This window comes from Diabrotica undecimpunctata, chromosome 3 (assembly GCF_040954645.1).
Source record: "Diabrotica undecimpunctata isolate CICGRU chromosome 3, icDiaUnde3, whole genome shotgun sequence".
NCBI classification, from domain to species: domain Eukaryota; kingdom Metazoa; phylum Arthropoda; class Insecta; order Coleoptera; family Chrysomelidae; genus Diabrotica; species Diabrotica undecimpunctata.
Genome location: NC_092805.1, coordinates 50,229,496 through 50,256,601, shown reverse-complemented (window position 1 = coordinate 50,256,601; position 27,106 = coordinate 50,229,496). Strand labels below are relative to the sequence as shown.

General features: G+C 32.6%; 1 protein-coding gene across 1 annotated transcript in view; it reads left to right on the top strand.

The window, feature by feature from the left end:
• Nucleotides 1-21,622, top strand: part of LOC140435590 (uncharacterized) — a 266,810-nt gene extending 245,188 nt beyond the window's left edge. Inside the window, exon 2 of the mRNA XM_072524337.1 lies at nt 20,895-21,622. Within this exon, the coding sequence (XP_072380438.1) occupies nt 20,895-21,492 (598 nt within the window). The 3' untranslated portion in view covers nt 21,493-21,622. The remainder of the gene's footprint in view (nt 1-20,894) is intronic.
• The last annotated feature ends 5,484 nt before the right edge of the window (nt 21,623-27,106 follow it).

The window sequence follows — 27,106 nt, the reverse complement described above, 5'->3', positions numbered from 1 at the left end:
TTGAATTTTAATCAATTAAATTAAAAACAATATTTTCTTTATTAATTGTTCTTGGTTGAACAGAATTGATTTTACTTTGTCTCAGATTCTCGACAACGTCGTTCAATGGCTCTAAATGTTTTTTTACCTGGTAAGTTTCTTCTAGGACACTTTTCTGCATAACGCGTAAAGCTGCACTAGACTATCCTAAATACTCGCCTAAGGTTAATAACAAGTCGGTGTATTCAACATTTAAGTACATTTTCATTAACAATATCTAATTTTACAAATAAGAAGGATTCAAAAATCTAATTATTGTTGACTCATCATCATAATAATCAATACATGTCTATTTCCCATTGCAAACTTACAGAAAATCGAGATATACCTATTAGAACTGTATCATTACTTTATACTAGCAGCGGTTACTACTTCATAATTTTTAAATTTAAATATTCCGAAAACGGTATACAGTATCGAGTTTTGCCAAGATTACCTTTTTGGTGTCAAATTGTATGATTTTAAGCTCACTTGGAATTTCTATTATTAATTCTACTCTTTAGTTAAGTTAATGAGAGTCAAATATAAAAACAAATTCTTGGGATGCATTTACTTCCAAAACATATACGAATATGTTTCATTATAATGTTGCCAGTATATTCGACAAAATCGTAGAAAGTGTGTTATGAATGCAAAAAAAAGTATTTACAATAAGTGGTCAAAATGTTCACAATTTATCTCAATACACTTTAAATAAAGTTTTTTATTCGAATTATCTAATGGTTGAAATTCGACGTTTTCCATCGTATGCTCAAAAACTTCGTTCTTAATCATGCCCCAGATTGAGAATTTTATAGGAGTAATGACTGGCGACCTTTGAGACCACGGTTCGTTTTCACCTCTACCGATTCATCCAGGAAAATATTGGTCTTATAAAGCGCCAATTTACAGACCAAAATTCCCGGGGCCTCGTCCTGCTGCAAAATGATGTTTTGTTTTTCGAATCTGTCATCTTCATCTAAAGAAAATTACTACTAATTCTTGTAAAAGTTCCAAGTATCTTTCTAAATTAACGGACATGTCAATAATCCCTCGATAATTAATTCCTGTTCAAACCATAAGTCTCGGAAAATATACTGCCTTTTCCATGATTTCGTGAGGATTAGCATCTGCCCAATAAATGGAGTTGTGCCTATTTACCCTGCCATTGACTTTTAAATTGTACTTTGGTATTCTACAAGATTTATCTCTCAAAAAGTGTTGTCTGTTTTTATGAATAGATATCACTCGTAGAAATCGATGCGAGGCTGGAACTCTTGCGGGTTTAGTCCCTACCAGTCAGTAACAGTACAAATCGATATCTTTTATAATCTTACGAAGCATACCAGATAGTATGCCAAGTTTTAACGATGCCCATTTGACGGAGAGACGGGGGCTTTCAACGAATTCTTCCGCGACTGTCATGGTATTCTCATCTGTACGCACCGATCATGGTCACCCGCGACTACGCTTTGCATCTTCTACACTATCGGTCCATTTAAACTCTTTGGCTAAATCTACCATGTAATTGCCATTCAGAAAACGTGCATTAGCCCATTTTTCTGTAAAATCTTTTTCTATAGCTTCGTAATCGCGATACTGACAGTAAATCTGTTTTAATAAAAACACATTTGTTTTAACGTAAACTTAACGAGAACGCTCCTGCCATTTCACTCGAAACACAACGACTGAGTGCACGAAAAAATCCGTACTTGTTCATCTCGAGGTCGACTAACATACTGACTTATGAGAGTGGTGGAATTCGAACATATGCGTCGTTTTCGATGACACCAGCTGGCTTATGCCCACCCCAGTATGTCCTTTTTAAATATGACCAGACACTCATGACCATTTCCTATTAATAATTATAAGATATATGCCATTCGAGCTTGGGTTGTCCTTTCAGTTTTCTTTTTATTTGTGTCAATATGTGATTTAAATATTTACTTTAGTGTACAAGTTTGTGGTCTAGTATGATCTCTAGATACCTCATATTATTAGGAGGTACACTTTCGAGGTCTCTTAGCTGCAAAGATTAAATCTTTTTTTTGAGATTCTCATTAATGTTGCCTTTATATTTAAGGCTTTTATCAGATTTTACAGACAGATTTAACAGAAGTTCTGACTTGTATACTAACCAATAGAGCAAGCGGGTCTTAGAAAGGTATATTATAGTATTACTAATTACCTTCATAATCTTTAAGTATAACACTAACCTGGTATTTACTGACTACGAATAAATCTTCGATAGCATAAAATTATGGGCGGTAGAAGAGCCATTGGTAAATTGCTGCATGGATCAGCCACTGGTCCAAGATATAGGTTATGTTGCAGCCTCCTAAATGCAGCCTCCTCCCATACGGAAATTCGCAGAAGAATAGGGATGGCCAAGAACGCGATGAGTCGACTGTCAAAAATATGGAAGGACCGCTCTTTATCCAAAAAACTCAAAATGAGACTGGTACGGACACTCATTTTTTCAATCTTCAGTTACGGTGCCGAAACATGGACAATAAAATCAGAGGATAGGAAAAGGATTGACGCATTCGAAATGTGGTGCTGGAGACGAATGCTACGCGTCTCGTGGACGGAGCACAGATCCAATCAGTCGATTCTCGAAGAGCTAAACATTCAGACCAGACTCTCCTCTCAGTGTCTTGCAAATGTTTTAAAGTTTTTTGGCCACATTGCGAGAAGAGACAATGACAACTTAGAAAGATTAATTGTATGCGGAAACGTAGAAGGACGTAGAGGCAGAGGACGCTCACCTATCCGATGGTCAGATCAAGTACAGAAAGCCACTGGAGAGACGTTTTCCGAGTCCATGAGAGCAGCCCAAAATCGCAAGAGATGGATAGAATTGACAGCCCGCATTGTAGGAAATCACGATCCTCAGCAATGAGGAAACGACAAGAGAGAGAGAGAATCCATAATAACTGCAAAGCCACTTCAAATTAAGCTTTATCGATATTTACAAACACCGTCTAAAATTTATTAAAAATTAAGACAAGCAGATACAACATCTTCCAACATATTTATTCTGCGTTAGAAGATATTTTTAAGCCCACAGACTGTGACTTGTCATTTTCATTTGGTATACCAGAAAAGTAGTTATCGACCATGAAATTCCGTTTTACAAAGGTCTCACTGTGAATATCATTATTGATGGTTGTTTCTGGTGCTATTTTCAGGGCTTTCTAAGATATCTATTAATCATCTGTCGACTCAGACAGTTCTTTAATAATAATTGATTATTTAAAGACTAATAGTTTATATCAGAAACAACCTCTGTTTGAAATAAGAATCTTGATATCACATACGATATTATCAATAAATTAATATAACAGTCAAAGACCATACCAGCATGTGTTTTTATCAATGTGGAGGTAAGTGATTAATCTTAAATTCATCAAAATAAATTGATTTTGTAACTGTAATTTAGTTTTTTCGTAATTTAATAAATTAAGATGACAAGTTATAGTAACTAATATTTATTGTGTAGGTGTTTTGTATTTTATAATTACTGTTAGTTACAGGCTTCAAAATAATGTCATATAAACAACGAAAGGTCAGATTCCAAAAAAGATTTGTTACTATGAATCTCATACAAAGAAATCGAATGATTATTGAAACACAACTGAATATGATATTTGCTTATATCTAGAATATATTAATTATTAAATACTTTGAGAGCATACAAATTTACAGGTTTTTAAACAATATAAAACGATTAGAAGAATTACGGAGAATTAAATAACAATTAAATAAAATAAAGTGACTTCAAATAAAATTAAGTGGAAGCTATACTTGTAAAAACGCTGCTATACCGTTTCTGCTTCATTTCCCATGTAAAATCCCATAAGAAAATACTAAGGTTCATTCTGCTAATTTTTTAAGCGTTTTATGGTGGGAGTAGAATAGTTCGTCGGATCATGACGTATGATACATCATTGGAAAGGAGAGGGGGTACCGAATATGTTGAGACCAAAAAAAAACACACATTGCAGCATTGCTAAGAGAGCATTACATCATATCTCCTTTGTTATTGGTCCGATTGGAGCTTGTGATACGTTAAATGAAAGGGAAGAATATCACGAATATATAAAGATACAAAAACAAACAAGCGACTACTAGAAGGGCACTACACAGTGTCTTTATTATCAGTGAACCTATAGTTACATACGAGGTGACATAGGACACTATGGATAAAAATAGTTTAACTACAAGGCAAATTTTAATTTATTGACTTAAAGACAGCCTCTGGCTGAGTACAAAATCAAAAACTGAAGAAATCGTAACGTCCGACATGGCAAATGAAAGGGGAGGAAGTAACGAATATATTAAGTAAAAAAAAACAAACAAGGCAACTACCAAAAGGGTACTACACAGTATTCATTAATAATGAACGTATAGCGACATACGAGATATCATAGGGCACTAAAAATAAAAATATATTTAGTGTAAGACAAATTTTGATTTATTGACTTAAAGAAGGCCTCTGACTGTATACAAAATAAATAACTGATCGAATCCTAACATGCGACATATCAAACGAAAGGGGCGGATTTAACGATAATATTTAGATAGAAAAAACAAACAAGGCAACTACTAAAAGGGCATTACACAGTATCCTTATTATTAATGAACGCATAGCGACATACTAGATATCATAGAGCACTATGGATAATAGTAGATTAACCATAAGACAAAATTTGATTTATTGACATAAAAAAGGCTACAAGCTGAGTACAAAATAAATAACTGATCGAATCCTAATCTGCGCCATAGCAAATAAAAGTGGAGGATATAACGACTATATTTAGATAGACAAAACAAACAAAGAGACTACCAAAAGGGCACTACACATCGTCTTTGTTATTAATGAACGTAGAGCGATACACAACATATCACATGATACTATGATTGACACTTGATTGGATTCCTCGTCTCATGCGACGAGCAAAGTTACTAGTTTCTCATAAATGTGCCTGTGAATTTTCTTTAAGAACATTAGGAAACGATTTACCAAAGGTAGGGATACTATAGAACACTTTCTGAACATATTTTTATCACATATATAAAAGCCACATAAAAGTATACAAAATATGACAGAAGTTTTTCCAAGTTTTTTCTGTATTTGTTTGCCTTTTACATTAGCAAGAAAACCTCTGTTGCTTTTTGTAATAAATACTAAAAAAGAGTAAAAAGAACAGCTCTCTCGCTTCTATGCCATAGCTTGCGATGAAGATTGCATACACATAGAAGCAAGGACAGACAGGTCAAATTAGGGTACTGTTTTGTTTCATTTTTGTTTTGGTATGAGTTCTATGCTTCTGGTTCATGTTAAACTAACCTAAAAATATATTTAACAAAAATAGAAGGGAAATGTACAGTGTAAAGTGTAAATAATAGTTTATAAACAAACAAGTTGATAAAGTGAAGAAAAAAAGAAAATTACATACATAAATTAAATTCGTTATGTTAGATTACGCTAGTAGTTTTAGTATAGCATTATTACAATGGTCAGACTGTATATCAATACCAACTGTATTTTTATAATACAGTTATTATTTTTAATACACACACAGACCTTTATGATACAGACCTTGCAAATAGTCAAGAAGAGTTAATTAATCTCATACGACTGAGATAGAAGTGGAAAGAAGAAAGATAGACGCCACTGAAATACTCTGTTGGAGAAGAATGTTACAAATTTCGTTGACTGATCAGAAGACAAAATGAGTTAAAGACCAGCAATAGGCGTTTTAGCTAAGTCCATCTCTAATAATTAAAATATTTTGGACACGTTATGAGAACAGACATAGAAAACATGGAAAGACTTATTGTCTAAGGAAAGGTAGAAGGCCGAAGATCCACAACAAAATGGATCGACCAGATTACAGAAATATGTAAAAGACCTATGCATGAGTTGAAATAAATGACAAGAGACAGAGATCTTTGGGACGGACAATACACGACATCACGATAACCACTACACTTCCTCCCGGGGGTGACTGAAGAAAAAGATATCTATCATTAGGGATAGACTGGCGAATAAGTTTTTTTTTCTATAATACGCTATTTAATATCTTTATGTTTTTATTTTCTTGAATTTCGTTATAATTTGTGACGAAGGTTGGTTTCAGCCAATCCAATAGTATTTTCTCGATACTTTATATATGTTCTTAAAGATTTTTTATAGCTGTTCAACGCCCAAGAATTTAGCCTAGTTATATCTAGCAATATTAATAAACTGATGATTTTTTTGTTTCTTGATTTACTGTTTAATATTTTAATTTTTTTATTTTCATGTTGTTTTATTTTAAATCTTTTTTAAACCTACAAACGATTTAATAATAAATTGTACGTGCTCTATTCTATACTATAAAATTATCTTCCAACACAGCAAATATTATGCCATTAAATTGAAATTTTCTAAACTAAAACCTAACTTTTTCTTCATTGAATATTCCAGTACCTTATTTTACCAATACTCTTCAAGATACAATTACGGCACTTCACCGTGTATACCAATAGATACATATCTGGTCAATATTTACCCGACATCGGCACTCCCGAGACAGAGCTAGCGGTTTCTGAATATTCTAATAGCTCTGGTCAATGATTTATGATCTCTTCTCGAGACTCAAGAATGTATGTAGGCAAAATGCAATAAGGTGTATTTAAAAACACCGCAAATTGCTTATATGCGACATGTATGCGTGAATTCTCACGGCCCATTGAATAAATAAAACACTTCCAATCGAAGAAAAAACTGTTCTAATTTAATTACTTGATTTTATCCACATTTCTGCATTTTTGTTAATAACATCAAATTTATTGGTCGTAAAAAGGTGGAACTATTAGGATTAGTTAATTTATTTGTAAAATATTAGTTTTATTAAAATACTTATTTCTTCTTTAACTTCGTCCTTCCATTTACTTTGTGGTCTTTTCCTTGGATAATCAGGGTTTATTTCTATATTACATATTTTTGAATCGAAGATTCTATATTGGCATTGTATTACTTTTTTTCTCCATAGTACAATGCTGAGGCGAGCGTCACGGAACTAGCGTCACGAGAAGGCTTCGTCACGGGTAGCGTCATAGAATAGCGGTTCTTGACATCGATTACTCTAAGCAGGTTAAAATTAAAAACTACATAAAAAGTAACCAACAAAATATACACATTAAATGAGAATTAAAAATTGAAAAGAATATAATATGTCAATAAAATATTCGATAAGTAACGATTGTCAAAATTTAATGAAAGTTTAGATTTAGAAAGATCTGTTTAAATTTTATAATAGTTCTCGTTTTAAAATAATTTCTTATAAATAAAAATATTATTTTTAAACATAGGTTTAAACCTATTTAGTTTATGCTCCTCAATCTTTTCTCCTTCGTAAAGATGTAGTGGCGTCATGTAATTTGTTTGACTATTTCTGTCCAATTATCTCCCTCCTGTGCGTTTTGTTTTGCTTCGGAGAATGAGTACCCAGTAATTTCCTTTATTTGGTCCGACCATCGTACTGAAGATCTTCCTCTGAATCTTTTACCCGCTACGTTACCTTCAAGTATCTTTTGCTCCATGCCTCCTCTTCCTCTAGTTATATGTCCAAAATATCTTAGTATATTTTGGTTGATAATTGTGATGAGTCTAGTTTTTATGTTAAGTTCTGCTAAAATTGAGTTATTTGTGCGATGGGCGGTCCATGGTACGCGCAATATTCTACGGTAGATCCACATTTTAAATGCCATTATACGTTTTAAGTCGGCTTTTTTTATGGTCCAAATTTCTGAAGCATAGGTGGCGATAGAAGATGTCAAGGCTCGAACAAGACGTAATTTTGTGTTTTTTGCGATCTCAGTGTTCTTCCAAATTTTTGTGAGTTTGGCTGTTGCCGATCTGGCCATTGTGATGCGTCCATAGATCTCGTTTTCGCATCCTCTACTCTTAGTAATAACGGAGCCTAAGTAATTAAATTGCCTGACCACTTCGTAACCAGCCATGATTCTTATTATTATTATTATTATTATTTTATTCCTATTATTATTCTGATTCTATCGATGATCATCACTTTGGTTTTCTTTGGGTTTTCTGCATATTTATTTTCAAACCATATTCCGTACTCACCGTGCCTAGCCTATTCATAATTTGTTCCAGTTCTTCTGGTGATGACGCCAATATAACAGTGTCATCAGCATAACGTAGGTTTTTGATTTTTCTTCCTTCTATCGTTGATCCACCTGGCCATTCCTCAAAAACTTGACGCATATGTTCAATATATATATATATATATATATATATATATTGAGATGATTGGTGTTTAAAGAAAATAATTTATAAGTTATATACTAGATAATATTAGATATAACAAATAACAAGTATTTGGTTATTTTAAGAAGTTATATACTAGAGAATTTAATAAAAATTATTTATGTGAGGGCATTTTTAAGAAATTAGCATATAATAATTGTAAAAAGTTGTATTTTAATAATTATAATATTGTAGATATATTTAAGTGAGCCATGTGACTAGGCAACCAACTATACAGTAAGTGACAGATAGAAATTAATAATTAGGAATATAAAGTGGGGTTATAATAATGTTAGTTTAAAATGTTTAATTTATATATAGTTACTGATTTAAGTGTATATTCTGATCTGAAAAGCCTAAATGTCAACAAAATTATCAATAGAAAAGTAAGGAATTCTCTAGATCACCGGAGATGGCCTTGTTTGCGAAATGGTTTGTTCCAGAAAATTCAGACATGTATTTAATAGAACAAATGGAACATGATTTCTTGCTAGATGATTCTGAAACATGAAAAAAGATATAAATACCCGCTGATTTGGATTCAAGATGTCCATTCAGTTAGTCAATCACTTATGAGTTACAGTTACTATGATGGCCAGTTTTAGTATGAAAATTAGTTAAAGGCAGTCAATCAGTTACAATTGTTTAATATAGTGAGTTAAATCAAGATTAAGAAACAGTATAAAGAAAATATTATTGAAGATTAAAAATTAGGTATGTTATGTATAAATGATGATAATGGAAGAAGTATTAATTGAATATTAAAATTAAATAATATTTTTGGTGATTGAATATTGATATATTGAAAAGAAGAATAAAAATAAATGCTGTTTGCTGGTTTGCTTGGTGGTTTATAAATGCTGGTGAAGAAAAATATCTTAAATTGGTGGAAGCTGATAATTGGAAAAAGTAATTTCACAAAAACAAGGATAACCGAAGCTGCGAAGAAGACATTGAGTGGTGATTATAATCTATACAGTGGAAAACAGTTCATTTAGGCATTCAGTGACAGAAAGGTACAAAATTTTGTTAATATAATTTAGTTAGTGTCATAACAATTTCAAATTTGAAAAAAGTTTATTTAAATTTTACATTGTCTATAGAATTTACTTAGTTTCATAAGAATTTCAATTTAAAGATAGTTTATTTTAAATTTACATTGGCTAGGCTAGATATATATGTGTTTCATAATAGATATAATAAAGATAATTTAAAAAAAAGTACTTACAAACTAATTCTTTGAGAACCGCGATAAAAACCCTATATTATTAAAAAAACACTCATTGCTCATCATTCACAAACAATACATCATAACAATATATATATATATATATATATATATATATATATATATATATATATATATGAACTTTGATCAAATAAAAGGCATATATCGAGCACAGTTTAATTTAATCTTGCCCAGAATATTCTGTCATTCTGTCTCCGGCTTCTGTACGCAATGTAGCTATTCTTCAATAATTTTAAAGTGTTTGTTTGTCCTTGTGTAGTGTAGTGTGTTGTACAATTATATGTTTATGACATTTTATTCTTGTCGGATAGGCCGCAATTGACGAAATGCCCCTGAAGATGATCTAGGGATCGAAAGTACTTGGGCAAGATTAAATTAAACTGTGCTCGATATATGCCTTTTATTTGATCAAAGTTCATTTATCCGAGCATTCAACCTTATATTATATATATATATATATATATATATATATATATATATATATATATATATATATATATATTGAATAGAATAGTAGATATTATGCATCCCTGTCGAACTCCAGATTTTAATTTGAAGTTTTTCGTAACCACATTATTAACTCTTACATTAGCAGTATTATTTACATATAGTTTTTGTAATAAATAGATTAGATGTTCTAGCGTACCCATTTCTCTGAGTATATGCCACATTTTATCCCATTTTAAGACATCGAAGGCCTTGGAATATTTGTATTTTGTCCATTATTTTATGTTTGTGTTATTAATGTTGAGGGTCAAAGCTTATTATAAATAATCTCAACGACTAGTAAGTTGCACTGACAAATTATGATATTTTGTAAATATTTACATATTCTTTTTATCTATATTACAACGTCTTGAAAAAAGAATAAAACAATTTCGAAAGCTAGACAAAAAGTCAAAAGAGTGTTTCTTTAACATCCCGGCCAACCTTCTGACTGCAGCCCTAATAAACTGGTTGTTTGTTTATATCGACTGTCACTTATATCCAGTATTATTTGTTTATATATATATATATATATATATATATATATATATATATATATATATATATATATATCCATTCAAAAATTGACTTTCTCTCTTTTGAAAGAGTGTATTAGCAATCGTCATAACTAAAGCTGTTAATAACAGCATGTCACTTCTAGCTTCATTTCCGCTTCCAGCTTCATTTCTACTTTCAAACCCTCCATATATTGCTTCATATCTTTTTTTTGTTGACCTACATATGCATTAAAATCATCTCCTCTTATGACTCTATTCTCCGATGAAATATCACTCAGTATATCTTCTAATTGATCATAGAAAGGTTTTATTTAATTTTTACCTAGACCGATTTAAAAAGCATACACACACAAACGTACACACACACACACACACACACACACACACACACACACACACACACACACACACACACACACACACACACACACACACACACACACACACACACATACTCAACATTCATAACTTCTTTATCAGATACAAACTGTAATTCTATCACTTGTTCTTATCACCTCTACTATGTTACCTTTCATTTCTCTATCAGCAATTATACCAACACTATTCCTAGTGTTACTTTTTCCTATATACTACAATTTGCATGCTTCACTTAGTCCTTTGCCCTTTGTCCTTTACCTGCGTCCCTTGAATGCAAGCAATTTCTACTCTTCTTCTTTTTAGTGTATCTACCAACTCCATACTCTTATCTGTAAGACGTCTAAAATTTCAAGACCCTATCCTAATTTTTTTTACCTGTAATGATGGTGTTCCCTTTGAAATATTCCCTACCCGGAAATCTAAACGAAAGCTCTGTTTACTTTGGATCATTTTATCTCAGGGTCGTTTCAGTAAAAGTTTTTGTTGCATTGGAGGTTTTCTCATTACTATGTAATAAAAAATATTTTCGGATTTTTTGATGCCTGAATTCGTTTTCATCAGGATGATATTCTAATATATGATCTCTTTTAAAATATCGTACACTTTTCCCATTCCGCTAAACACTTACGTTAGAATAGAATATTCAGAAAGATTGGGGACGATTCGAAGCCTCCGCTCTGTAAAGCAGAACCGAAAACACATAACACTGGAGCGTGGCATTTAGTTTTTAATGGCAGATCACAGTGTTTCAAAATGATATCCATTACAAGTACAAGTACAATAACGGTCAATTTAGATTTTAACTGATTATAAGCATATGATTAGTTAATCAAGAGATGCAACATCCGCAATATAAAACTTATTATGTAACGTAAACAGTTAAACACCTACTTTGCGAATTTCAACTTCTCAATATCCAACATTTTTCCATGCGTACTACTTATACTGTTGAATATTATTTAGTATATACATAATTCAAGTATAAAAAAATTGTATAATAGGTATTTTAGGTATTGTTCGTAAGTGGTACTAATAGTTTTCAAAAGAGGTTGTAGTTTGGGAAATCGCGGTTTCGTCTATTTAACCCTCTAACAGTCAAAACTCTCAACGTGAAAAAAAAAAAGAATGGCAATTTTTTGCCATTCAAGAATAATCCAGAGGTGGCTTGCTCGTTTTCAGATATGTCAGGTAGACAAAAGGTAAAACAGTGCCTCAGGGCACGCATGACAGTTTAGGCCGAATATAAGAGCACGTATACAAGACAAGAGTAAGGTAGAATTATCAATAAAAAATGTTGTTTATTAAGGGATAAAAGAATAATATAATAAATGGATGAAGATAAATGAAATGAATTATTTTTAGTGTGGTAATCGAAAAAAAAAAAACAGTTTTTGGCTTTGGAACAACATAAATGGAGATCGCATTTTGAGCAAACACACTGCGTTTGTGACTTCTTGCACAATTTGCACCATCTCTTTGCACCTTCTTTGCCGCGCCACATTGGGAAATGGTCTTGACCGTCGTAACGCACTTTTGACCAACGCTCGAGCTGCCTGGCTGTGGATCTACGGAAGTTGATGGTCGCGATGTTGATGGTTTTGGACGACCAACGGGCCGTTTTTCTTGGTAGGCTACCAGAAAAGCGGCAACTGCTTTACGAAATTGTGGTAATTGCAATACCCGTTCTTTGGCCGAGACATCACTTGAGTTGTTGACCTTTTCCGCGTGGATCCGTTTATGCAGTATGTATGCATTAGTTACGGTCATGTCAATGAAATAGTAAAACAATCGGGTGATTGCATAGTGTGATTTTGCTCTAATATGATACCGGCCCATAAGTTTGTCGATCAAATCCACGCCGCCCGTGTGACTATTATATTCTCTTATCATTTGGGGACAATCAACTTCCAAATATGCTTTAGCCTTTCGGTCGTAGCGACCAGCTTTCGCTGGATGTTTGGTTGGATCTTCGTTGGATCTGGCGAATGGTTCAATACGAACGTACGTTGATGCCAATCTCACTGACTTGTTTTCTTTCCATGAGACAGTAATGATGTCCACACCTTATGCAGAGCCTACAAATTCACATGAATAGCCGCGTAGCTCATCTTTTATATCTTTATCGACGGGAAACTTGCAATTTGGAATACGAGAAACTCGTATGGTGACCAAACTATATATGCCTCGAGCTCGCAATAATACCAACAAAGGCAACGATGTATAAAAATTATCGAAAAACAAGATGTGATGAACGAAGTCTGGAATTGTTTGTGACAATCGCACAACAACGTTCATTGTGGCTCCAAGATCAGGCTGGCCCGGTAGGATCACATTGTAGCCAGCACCGTTATAAACCTCAAACCGATAAGCGAATCCACTCGTATCACATAAAACAAATAGCTTTATACCCCACTTGTGTGGTTTATTTGACATGTATTGGCGCAAATGATGTTATGTTTTCGTGCTGTACATCTAGTCTTCGGAACGGAATCGAATCGAGTGTTTAGCATGTCAATCAATATTCGAATGCGGAACAACGCATCGTAGCTGAGTTCGCCTTTCTTGACTATAGTGCTTTTATCACGAAAGGATAAATGTTGCTTTATCGCCATAAATGTTCCTTTGGGCATTGTCTTTGCTATTGCTTGAAACGCGTTTTGGCCCCAATAGCTTTCCAAATTGGGATAACGGTAAACACTCATGTAAATGAGATTGCGAATATATCTTATCAAAGTAATTTATTAAATATCAAAGTAGTGAATTTTGTGTTGATATCGGCTTGGCGAGCTGCTCGATTTATTTCAAATGCAATCAAGTCAACCAATTCCTTAGTGAAAAAATACCGAAATAGTTCCATCGGTGTCTCGAGTTCTTTTATGGACGACGGTACGCTTGAGTCACCCCGGAAGGCTACTTGATTGACATGCAAACACATTGATTGTTTTTTCTCCATACGATTTTGGAAAACTGAGCCGAATTTTTAGCTATTGATTCAATACCTACGAAAAAGTTATAATAACCAGTTTAGGAAACTCATTAATACTCTTATGTCAAAACAATTCATACTTGCACCAGTGAAACCTCCAGTAAAAGGCACAATACTGGCCAGATGGACCAGCAATTTCGATTTCGGGCAATGGCGAACGAGGTCGTTTCAGTTTTTTGAAACGCGGTGTTGAAGTTGATGGCACGTCGTATTGATCTTTTTTTTCTGCAGTAACAACCTTTTCGTGCGAAACATTCTGTTCAGGAAGTAATGTTGACGAAGCTGATGGAAGTGCTTCGTCGACTGGAGTCAAGTTCAATGAAAAGTCGGCTGCTTGATTGACGATAGCAGATTCGTCTTCATCTATTTGCCGAACTACCTGTGAAATATACTGTTCATCCTCGGGGGATATTTCATCAAGCACAAAATCTAGATTGTTCACATTATCATCGCTACTGAAATCAGTTTCCACATCTGATTCGACCGATTCTATAAATGCCCATTGTTCCCCTTTGCTCATTTCGCTGATCTTTACTTTATTTCGGCTTCGATAAACCATTTGTTTGCCACAATTGAACTGTAAACAATGATACAATTAGGCAGCTGAACACAATAGAAAAAGGACACTAATCTCCATCTAAACTGTCATAAGTGCTCTGAGGCACGCTTTCCTTTTTCTGTTTTTACACAACTTCATAATTTTATTTTTTACTTCTACTTATATCATATTGAAAGAATGAATTCTTACCTTTTCAACGGTATAAATCACGACGAGATCCAATACGAAAAACTATATAATTTTATTTTTGAAAATTGGACTGTAGCAAGAAATAATTTTCGATCTTAACACTACGAAACTTCTCACTAAACTGTTCCGACAAACGAAACGAAACGGTAAAATGATCTTGCTTGTGAACCAAGATAAAAATGAAGGTACTGTCTGTAGGCACTGTTACTGTTAACCGGTAGAGGGTTAAGTAACTGATTTTAATTTAAGTTTTAACTATTTCATATTGTGATTTATAGGATTATTCAGTTTATAGATTATTATGTGGTTATAGTTTAAAGAAACCTATCAGTCTATCACCTTTTTCTGAATCCCTAGTTGGTGCCGGTTTTTTTCTGATATCCTAAACCTGAAATATTTCCAAGTCTATTAGGTCTTAATTTTTTTTTGTGATAAAAAGTAACCCAAATCCGTTTATCTTGATGTCAGTTCTACCGAAATGATTGGTTTTTAATAACTTATTTGAAAAACTAAAAAAAAAAACTATCTATATCGTTTTATTACATCATCTATATACATTCTCGTGCACTCTTCCATTCAATATTCGAGTTCAAACATAAACTTCTAGTTTATAATCGACTCAGACTGCCATTTAATGCAAGCCAACAAGCCAAAATATTACTATTAATAAAGTTTCCAGTGGATAGGCCAATATTAGTTTGCTTGACAGGAAATCGGTTTTCATTATATGTAGACAGAGTTAATTTCCTGCATCATATGAAAATTCTATTACAAGAACAATTATAAAGCTACAGCTCAAACAGCCCTAATTAGACTTGTGTCAAGGGATGAGAACGCCTGAGCGTTAAATAGGGAATTTACGGAAAATTGATTAAAACAGTCATTTAAAAGTTTTAAACAGGACAACGTTAAAGTTTAATGGTCTCTTGCATAAACGCCTTTCGATCGCATTTAACCAATAATATGATTACTTCAAGTATGTGAAGTTGATGTGTGTTCTCCTATTGTGTGATTTATTTCACAAATATTTGCTTTAATTATTGAATGTATGAAAAGCCAGCAATATATTTTTTTGGTATAGCAATTGTGATTGAAACAAAGAAGGTAGTAAAAAAGGTTGAATTAATCAAAATAAGTATAAATAGGTAACGCTGAAAATTAAAACGCAACTACGAAAAACTGGAAAAAATTAGAAAAACAAGAGAAAAATGTAAAAAAACAACAAAAAAATTAATATATATTTTGCAGCTATATTGGAAACCGAATACAAATAAAATTCCTATGTAGTTATAGAAAACTAGATGTTGTTTTGCTAATATAGGAAATTATACAAAAGGGTCTAGCCAGTTACGATAGTGAAAAATGCCTCCAGCGATATCTCAAAAACAAAATTACCATGTTCTATATTAAAAAATATTCCACCAAAAATTTTTTAGACCCCTAAATCCAAACATAACCTCAAAAAAAATTAAAACGTGTTATTTTGTTTATTGACGATATTTTCGGTTTTAATTATGGTAAAAACTTATTTCTTTTTTAATTTGTAGGTTATTTTTTTGTCTACATCATGCTACTTTTTACAACATTTTTGGCGGGAAATTGAAATTTTTAAAATTCGTTTAAAATAAACTGTCTCAAAGGCCACTCCAAAAAATATATATGTTATTGTTTGTGCATTAAATTATCTTCATGGTTTTTTTCCGATTTTTTTTTTAGATGAGGCATCATAGTCAAAATAAGCAAAATTTGCATATTTGCAAAAAACCCAAACATAACCTCAAAAAAATTAAAACGTGTTTTGTCGTTTTTTTTGACACGATATCTTTGGTTCTAATCATGGTAGAAACTCAAATATATATACATATATATATATATATATATATATATATATATATATATATATATATTAATATATATATATATATATATATATATATATATATATATATATATATATATATATATATATATATATATATATATATATATATATAGTATTGGTTGAGTGTTAAATTAATTATCTTCATGATATTTTCAGATAATTAAAAGTGGGCATCATGGTCAAAATAACGGAAAATAATTTTTCTTACTTCGCTTTTGGACATAATGTGTATATTACTATTTTTCCGATAAAGAGATTTATAAGAGTACATGGATATTACCTTATGGTGAAAAAATTACGGATACATTATCAGATAACACCCTGTCAGCGTTGGGTTTGGGGTGAACGGAGTAGCTCTCAAAGTAGTCGATCCCAAGCTCAGATAAAAGAGGAGGGATAGAGAAGTAACACCACTGTAAAAAGCATGCTTTAGCTGGCCGAGCTAATAGAACCTTGTAAAGGTCCCTTGTCTAGGGTTACTGATAAAAACCACAACGCCTATGAAGGCGGATGAGAAAGAAGAACATTCGAGACGGTGAATTCGTCTTCTTCCTGGACCTCGCTTTTATAACATTTCCTTACATGATGTCTTGTAGGAGGGCATATCTAGATTCATTTCAATATGTCCGAAGTGCTGTAGATTTTGGGATTTGTTGGTAGTCAGTACCTCTCGGTTCTTCTTCAATCTTGTGAGGACCTCCTCATTTGTGACTTGGTCAGTCTACGGGATTTTAAATATTCTCCTTTATAACCACATCTCAAACGCTCTCAATGTTCTGCGCATGTCTTCATTTAGGATGCATGATTCAAAATCACAAAACAGATTAGAGAGGACGTAGAGGACAAGAGGGGTTGTGGCTTTTAAAGAGGGCTCCCATCCGGTTAAAAGTGAATCTAGCTTTTCCCATATACGCTCTTATCTTCTGATTTATGTTTATTTTTAAAATACAATTAATATTGTTTATGTTCACTTCTACTTGGTTGTATAGTAACTTTCAGACACTTAACGAAGTTTTCGTGAGTTACAATTTTATTCATCATTACGTCACTAAACTGTAATCTACGATCGTAGTCATCTTCAGTTAAATATTGCACTAACTGGATTTTGTAGTGTTCAAATGAATTCTTGTTTAATATACGGAAGACTAAAGAATGACCTATATCATATATTTGTGCAGCTTTTCGTGAGGAGGTATTTGGACTTTCAACGAAACTCTGCATTAAATATAAAGTTTTATTGGTAGGTAAATTTTAGGTTACTGGTTTTGAGGCTTACAATATATGCCTCATCATCAGGCCACAGTATAACGGTCTTTGTTTTAATAAAAACTAAAAGATATTTGACCAAGAAGGCTTTTCTAGGATGTATAATACTGTAGCTCACCACTACTCTCTAGGAATCCGTGTTCCTAGAATTCGAAATATGTAATATTCTGTATATTGTACATGACTAAGCCATATGCAGTCGAAAGTTATTGTCTTCTATAAGTTATTTTGTTAAGTTGTAGTTGTCCTTGACAAATTGTTGGTGACGTAAAAAACTTTTTTAAATTGTTAAAATATAAAAATCAAAATACATTGAATACACTTACATAATTATTTTAAAATACCAATATGTTATTTAGGGTGTTCTTATAATACTATGGCATGTTTTTGAGGTTATGTGGCTATCATCAGTTCCTTCTTTTAAAATAAAATTGGGGGATACCGATATGTAGAATGCAGTGTAATAAACTGACAAAATATATAGCTCTAATGATTCATATTAATATCGACAAAGGGTTATTTAAAAGAGTAAATATAAAAACCTTTACCTTTGATTAAGAAAAAGAAGGTTATTATATATATATATATATATATATATATATATATATATATATATATATATATATATATATATATATATATAGAGTATTTGATCAATGCATATTACCCGTCTTGACATATGGATGTGAAACTTGGATATTAAAGAGAGAAATAACGTCTAAACTCCAAGTAACTCAAAGAGCAATGGAAAGATGTATGCTAGGGATAACAAAGAGGGATCGTAAAAGAATTGAATGGATACGGAGGCAAACCCAGGTGACTGATGTAATCCAAAGAATAAAATCCCTGAAATGGCAATGGGCAGGACATATGGCAAGAAGAACAGATAACAGATGGACCACTAGAACAACTATGTGGTACCCCAGGAACACTAAGAGACCAAAGAGGCGCCCGAATCTCAGATGGGATTATGATATTAGAAAATTAACAGGAACAACGTGGTCTCGAATAGCACAAGATAGAAAAATATGGGCGCAAATGAGCGCAAATTATTACAACAACGTATAACTAAGACATCGTCGAATAATAATAAGAACATAGAATAACTTTGAAATAAGGGAGGCTGCACCGTAATTGGAAACGGTTGATAAAGCTGCACATGATGATGATGATGATGATATATATATATATATATATATATATATATATATATATATATATATATATATATATATATATATATATGTTTGTTTTGAGGTTTCCGCGGGAGCTATATGTGCTGTCACTATTTTTCCGGGATTGACTCCGCGTTGTAAAATGCTGGTTTTCTTGAAAACCATTGTTTTGGCGACGTTTCGGCAAGGTCTCACTTGCCATTCTCAAGCCTGGTGGATCTACTTCTCGTCGTTACTCGATTAGTACTGTACTAATATATATAATATATATATATATATATATATATATATATATATATATATATATATATATATATATATGTAAAGAAAAACTATTGTTTTGTTTTCCTTTAATATTATTTCTATTTATATTCTCATTTTGTTACGCCACTGTCAAAACATTAAGTTCTTCTTTTTGTTTTCATGTTAGACATACTTTTGAGGTGTTTTGACAGTGACAATTCATTAATTTTAAGATTGTCAATTGTCTGGCCATTATTACTTTTGCCTGTAATTTGTAAAATTAGAATATAAGCTTTAAATGTTGTTTCTTTTTTACAGGTAATGTATTTGTTAATAATTAATATTGTACAGAAAATAATAAAGTTTACTTTTTTACAGAGAAACGCAGTTGAGTTTATTTTAAAGTTTGCTGATAAAAAACCTTACATATATTATTATATATACATATCTTATAGGTTAGATTAGATATATATAGGTTATTATATATATATATATATATATATATATATATATATATATATATATATATATAATAATTTACTATCAGAGAGAGGTCTCTGGACTTCTTGTTACTTCGTATAGATGTCGCTGCTAGCGTACCTGGCTTGTTATTTTGGTTATAATAACCAAATACTAGACTGCATTTCATTTCAGTTGAACTTCCACAAGTGCTCCTGATGATGAGTTGAATAACTCGAAACACGTGTAGAGCAATGGTGGAGTTCCGATTGAAATGAAATGCAATCTTTTACTTTCATATATATATATATATATATATATATATATATATATATATATATATATATATATATATATATATATATAATTAGACGACCAATAGTACCTAAAGACAATCATTCCAATATTTGGAAGGAAATAATTCTTTTTCCTTTTGTAAAGAAGTGAAATAAAAAGCTGTTCGTGCCCTATTTTCACTAAAACCGGTAGAACATAGCTTATAGAAAAATTATAACTACTTAATTGACGGACATTTTTGGAAAAAACAACAGAAGTGATTTGCCATGTGGTCAGAAATTGAATGATGTGCTCTTTTTCGGTAACTGTGTTAATTTCTAGATTAAAGCTAACATCGTATCTCGAGAATCGATAATTAACACAATTTTGATGACCAGACATTCTTTTAAGACGGAATAAGTTATACCGGAAGCGCATAAAAATTATTTTGTTCTGAATTAATAGAAGGAAGAAAAAATATGGGTTTTTTGAATCGTTACAGGTCAATATTGTAATTTAAAATGCGTCTAAGGAAATATTTCGTATTTTTACAGCCTGTTTAGATACTGACTCCCTTTATTACTGTTGTAGTTTATTAAGTAATTTTTTTACGCCTTTTGTAGTACATAATACTAACCTCAAACATAAATGAGTATTGTTTGTATATGTGACGTATTTAAACCTATATTTACTAGCAGTGAATGGCAGTTGGATTTTCTACTAATCATCTATTATTATTTAAATGAACAAATATGCTATTAGAAGATCTTAATAAATTATGACAATTAAAAATTACTAAAATAGTATAAAACGATATAAAAATATAAAATAAAACCTATTTTATATATTGACTTAATTATGTATTCTAATATACTTCTCTTTTGTTCCAGGCATACAACTTTGTCCATCATTTTGGTGGCCATTGTCTTCTTCACGCTGTCAGATACCAAACAGTCTTCGTCTTCAAAAAACCACGACCTCCTTACACAACTTGGTTTACAAAGAATCAAGGGACCCAACAGTCATCACCGAAAACGATTAGCAGTGGAATCAAGACATCATAGCAGATCAGATGATTCCCACATGTTCATCGTTAAACTCCCGCCGCACCCTCATTATTATGTTCACAATAAACCTAACAGCGTTGACAATATCCACAGCAAAAGCAGAAACCTACCAGTTGGGTTTCAAAACAATGGAAAACCTGCTAAGATATACCACTGGAATTTACCTCTGATGAAAAAGGCAGCTTCAACACATAAAGCTAAATCAGATGATTATCTTATGGATTTCAGGCATCAGGAGAGCTGGAATGAAGTTTTAGATAAACCGATGAAGGAAAAGAAACCGCACAAACCCTACTACTACGTTCCTGCCAAACCGAAGAAATCTGGTTTTACTAAATACTTTCCTGGTAACGGAAAACCACACTCTTTTTATGTTATAGAAAAGAGTAAGAAGGCTCATTATCACAGGCTGTTGCCGTAAAAAAGTGTGAATAAGAACTTTGTGCAATATATTATGTATCTATACTAGACTGACCTTTTAAGCTTAATTCTAATTTTATATATTATATTGTAATAAACCGAACGTTTTTACAATAAAATTCTTAACCAAATTGTGTTTTCAAAGTGTTAGAAGAGTGAGAAAATATATATCTGATATGTAAAAGATTTATAAAATAAATCAAATTTTTTTTAAATGTAGGTAACTCATGCAAATATATTATATATACAGTGCATATATTATAGGTACAGTTTATGAAATAAAGTAAAACTTCTGAGATTTTGCCTGCCTGTATTGAAGAAATAGCGAAAAAGTGTTCGGAAGAACAACGATGGAATCCGGATCTGATTTTGAACCACATAGTTTAATTTCAGCCAGCTCCGATATATTCGCAATTTCTTCTTCTTCCTTCTTGTATGTAGGTTCTAAATTGTTTAAATTATCGCACCACTTTTTTTTGGTCTGCCAATACTTCTTCGTCCATTTGGTAACTTATCTCGTGCTATTCGTAGTATCCTATCCTCTGCCATTCTACTAATGTGTTCGTTCCACTCCTGTTTTCGTTTTGTCACCCATGTATTTACGTCTTCTATACTGCATGCTCTTCTTATGTTTTCGCTTCTCTCCCCATCTAACAGACTTTTCTCTAATATTCGGCGGAGTATTTTCATCTCTGTTATTTCTAGTAGTCATCTCGTTTTAGATGTGTCAGATCTTGTCTCCGCCGTGTATGTTAATATAGGTCTAATTGCTATAGATTCTTGTTTTTGTGTCTTGTCTTAGGTTTTCGTTCTTCCAAATTGTGTCATTAAGAGATCTCGCCGCTTTACTTGCTTTTAAGCTTTGTTGTCGTACTTCTTCTTTAACAACTCCGTAACTAGTTATATCTATTCCCAGATATTTAAACCTTTCTTTCTGCTTTATTATTTTCCCATCAATTTCAATTTTACATCGTAGTGGGTATTTAGATGTTGTCATACATTTAGTGTTTTCTGCTGATATTATCACACTGTATTTCTTGGCTGTTGTATTGAAGATGTGTGTTAAGCTTTGGAGCTCTTTTTTTGTCTCGGCGATTAATGCGGCGTTGTCTCAATAACATAATATTTGGATTTCTTTGTTCCCCATTCTGTAACCATGACCTTTACGTACTGCTTGTATTATATTAAAGAACAGTGGGCTTAACGAGTCACCCTGCCTGACTCAGCTTTGTACTGATATATACTGTGTTATTTTTTCATTTATCTTTGCCTGTATTCGATTATGGAAGTAGATATTTTCGATGGTTTGTATAATATTGATTGGTATGTTTCTTTTATACAGTAGGTGTAAAACTTCTTCGACATAGATGCGATCGAAAGCCTTTGTAACGTCTATAAAACACAGATATGCTGGTTTATTGTACTCGATGGCCTTCTGTGATTTGTCTTAGTACAAATACGGCGTCTACGCAGGATCTTCCGAATCTGAATCCTTGTTGTTTATCTGATAAAGTTGTTAGTTTATTGATTTTGTTGGTGAGGACTTTTGTGGTAAGCTTAAGTGCGGTGTTCAGTAGATTTATATCTTTATATTTGATGGGGTCTCTATGCTGTTTTTATATGCGTCTGGTATCTTGCAGTGCAATATTAGTTTTTGTATAAGTTTTGTCATCTCTAGGGTTATACTTTCTCCTTCGTGTTTTAAAAGCTCATTGGGTATTCCGTCTGGTCCTGGTGACTTTCTATTTTTGAGTGAATTTATGGCTATCTCTACTTCCTGAAAACTGGTTTCTATTACGTTTGTTAATTCTGGTACGTTATTGCGTTGATTATTATTTTTCTTTTCTTTAAACAATTGCTTCAGGTATCTCTCCCATTTGTTTGTTGGTATGTTATTGTATTCCTTCAATTCTGCCATTTCTTTTCATTGGTTTTTTATGAATCTTCGTATTTGTTTTTGTATACTGTAGAAGTCGCTTTTTATCCTTTTTGTAACCTGTTTCCAGTTTGTATTTTTTGTTCTTCGTACCAACTGCTTTATTTCATTTCGTATTCTTCTATAGGTGTCTCGGGATTCTGGAGTATTTAATGTTTTATACTTCGTATAGGCCTCTCGTTTCTCTTTACATTTCCCTTTTATTTTTTTTCCGAACCATGGTGTATAGTTGTTGTTTCTTTTGTTCAGTAAGACTTTGCGTTTTCCTAGAGCTTCTGTCGCTGCTTCTTTAATGTTGTTTTTAATTTTCTCTTAGCTCGCGTTTATATCTTCGATGTCGTCTATTTGTTTTAGCTATATCTTCTGTGCTAGCCTCCTTTGGTACATTTTTCTTGTAGAGTCATTCCACAGTGATTTTACATTAAGTCTTTCCTCGGTGATTTTCTGTAGAAAATGTTTTGGTGTTATTTTCGTTTATATTTTGGCTAGTACTAGTTTGTGTTCATACAGTTAAGGTTCGGATATCTAGAATCTGCTTTGGGTAGATTTTTCTATTAGAGACTATAAAATCAATTATAGATTTTTGCCCCCTGGAGTTTTCAAATGTATATTTATACTGGAGTTTATGGTCGAAACATGTATTATTGATTTTCAGTTCGTTAAAACCACAGAGATTAGCCGTAAGTTCTCCATTTGCGTTGACATGGTTTTCATTAAATCTTTGTTTTACTTCTGGAACTATTTCATTTCCGATTCGTGCATTAAAGTCACCCATAAGAATTAATGGTTTTTCATGAGGTATTTCATCCAGGATGGTTTGCAATTGTTCGTAGAATGCCTCTCGTCCCTCCTAAGGTTTGCAGTCCTCGGGGCTATAGATATATATATGACATTTAATTTTTGGTAGTCCATTGTGATGTTCATATGTTTCGGAGATATAACGGCCGTTATTTATGTTGTCTTTAAATTTTTTATGGACAAGTATACCTATGCTTGCTTGTGCTCGTTCTTCTTTCTTTACTCCACTGTATGCTAGAAAATATTGGTTATAGTCTCTTTGGCCTTTACCTTTCTCCTTGGTTTCTTGGATTACACAAATGTGTATGTTTTTATTTATCAGTTCTTCTATTATCTCTTGCTCCTTGTTGTTGAAAGAAGTAATGTTCCATGTTACTAATCTGATGCTGGTGGGATGCTAACCTGGCCCACTAACCATCCTCTTTTATCCGGGCTTGGAACCGGCTGTGGACATGAACGCAGCTTCTGAGCTACTCAACCCACCCAGTCCTCGCGCTCATAACCCCCAGGCACAGTTATTTGCAATTTTATACGAGTACTTTCACCATAGTAAATTAACAAAAGGGATATACCTATTTAATAAAGGTATTTTTATAAGAAGATATAAAACGTGAGTAGAACATTAATTAGAATGAAATAATATATTTCTGGAAATCTATCTAAATAAAATCATCGTATTATACAACCTCGTACTGGTTTATTATCAACAACAATTAGAATAAGAACCGTATTTGGATATGCTGATAATTAAAATAAAGTGATAGATTGCATACCTCAAACGAAGAAGTGCTGCATAGAATAGGCAAGGAAAGAGAACTTTTTAACACAGTAAAAGTTAGAAAAACATCATACCTAGGCCACATACTGAGAAATAATAAGTACCAATATGCCCAACTTATAGTGAAAGGAAAAATCGAGGGAAAGAGAGGCCTAGGAAGGAAAAGACTATCGTGGCTCAGAAACATCCGACAATGGACAGGGCTAAATTTTGAACAGCTAATAAGAACAGCTGAAGATAGAGAAGATTTTAAAATTGTAGTAGCCAACCTCCATTGAGGAGAGGGTACTTTAAGAAGAAGATAGATAAAATTAAATTACCAATAATAATTTATTACTGAAGAAAATTCCTTTCACTTTTCAAAGCAATCCAATGTACTCTACAGTTACATCTCAACAAACTAGTCTAAAATTTTCATAAAAAGAACCAATCATCATTTTCAGTTCAATTTTTGACGCAAAATTACAAGATTACATATTGCAACTAGGACCCATAGTTCAACCAAAAAATATTATTTATTCATCAAAAATCTCTAACAACCAAGTATGCATTTCCAGAAACGCTTTAGTTGGTGACTTTCTCAATAAATCAGGATTTATAAATAAATAATGAAGTACTTCTAGCACGTAGACTAATTATCTTATCAGGACGATTTCTCTTATCTAATGTTAGTCCAAGAATCCCACATGAAATATTGAGCAATCTTCTCCAGAACCTAGTGTTGAAATTGATGTCACCAATAACATGTGTGAGATTTGAGCTAAAAATCCCGAATATATCCACATACTCAGTTTTAGGCGTCAAGTAAACATAGAACCCCTAGATAATATAACTATACCTGAATTTATCGTGGTTAACCATGATTATGTTAGCTACAAAGTAATTTTATCCAGCCACCAATCCCATTGTTTCAAATGCAAATAAAATGACCATCTTGCCCCACAATGTTCATCAGAAACCTCTTCACTAATTACTTCTGATGTACTAAATACTATTTCAACTTCTAATTCAACCTCACAATATCGCTTCACAGATTCTCACAACAGACAACCACGATAGTAATTCACCAATTTCTTCTCTTTCAATAAATTTTATGGAGGTAGTAAATCTGACCCTTACAACAACAGAAAAATCAACATAATTAACCAAAAGACTTCTGTCACAAACCTTATCTCCAACAGAAAAATGTTCAAGCAACTTATACCATAAGGAATCTAAGAAAAGTAGTTTCACATACAAAAAATTAAGGGGCGAGATCAATTCTGGACCCAATAAAAACATAACATCATCCATTCAAGACTACTACTACTTGTCGGTTTATAACGTTCTCCGCCGTTTTCCGACTTCCAATCGCCACTTAGACCGGTTGTTCCATAAATCTTCTTCTATGGCCCTCTCTCTCAGTTCTTTATTTATTCCTTCGCTCCAACTTTTCTCGGTCTACGTCGTTTTCTCTTTCCTTCTGATTGCCACTTTAGTATTTCTTTTGGCATTCGTTGTTCGTCCATTCTTTGTATGTGTCCGAACCAGATAAGTTGTTTTGTTGTTAGGTCATCTGTGATTGTTTGTTTGATTCTCATTATTTCTCTAATGCGTTCGTTGGTAATCCTTTCTCTTCTAGATCTTCCTGCGGCTCTTCTCCAAAAATCCATTTCCGTCGCTTTCAGCGTTGACAGTGTTCTTTCTTTCAGTGGCCATATCTTACAGCTGTATAAAGTGATACTTTTTACTATAGTCTCATATATCCCCTTTTTATTTTCTTTGTTGATGGATTGGTCCCATAAAATGGTGTTTAACATTGTGATGGCTTTTCTCCCTGACGTATTTGTCTCTCTTATGGCTTTGACTAATGTTCCATCTTGTGAAATAGTGATACCTAGGTATTTGTACTATACAGCAGTGCTTTATCGTAGTGTTATCGTCTAATATAAGATCTTTTTGTTCTGCTCCAATGCACAGGTATTCGGTTTTCTTTTTATTTACTTCTAGACCCCATATATCATACTCTTCAATTAATTTTCGTGCCATATAGTTTAAATCGTCATAATCTTGAGCTATTATTACTTGATCGTCTGCAAAGTTAAGCGTATATACCATAGTATT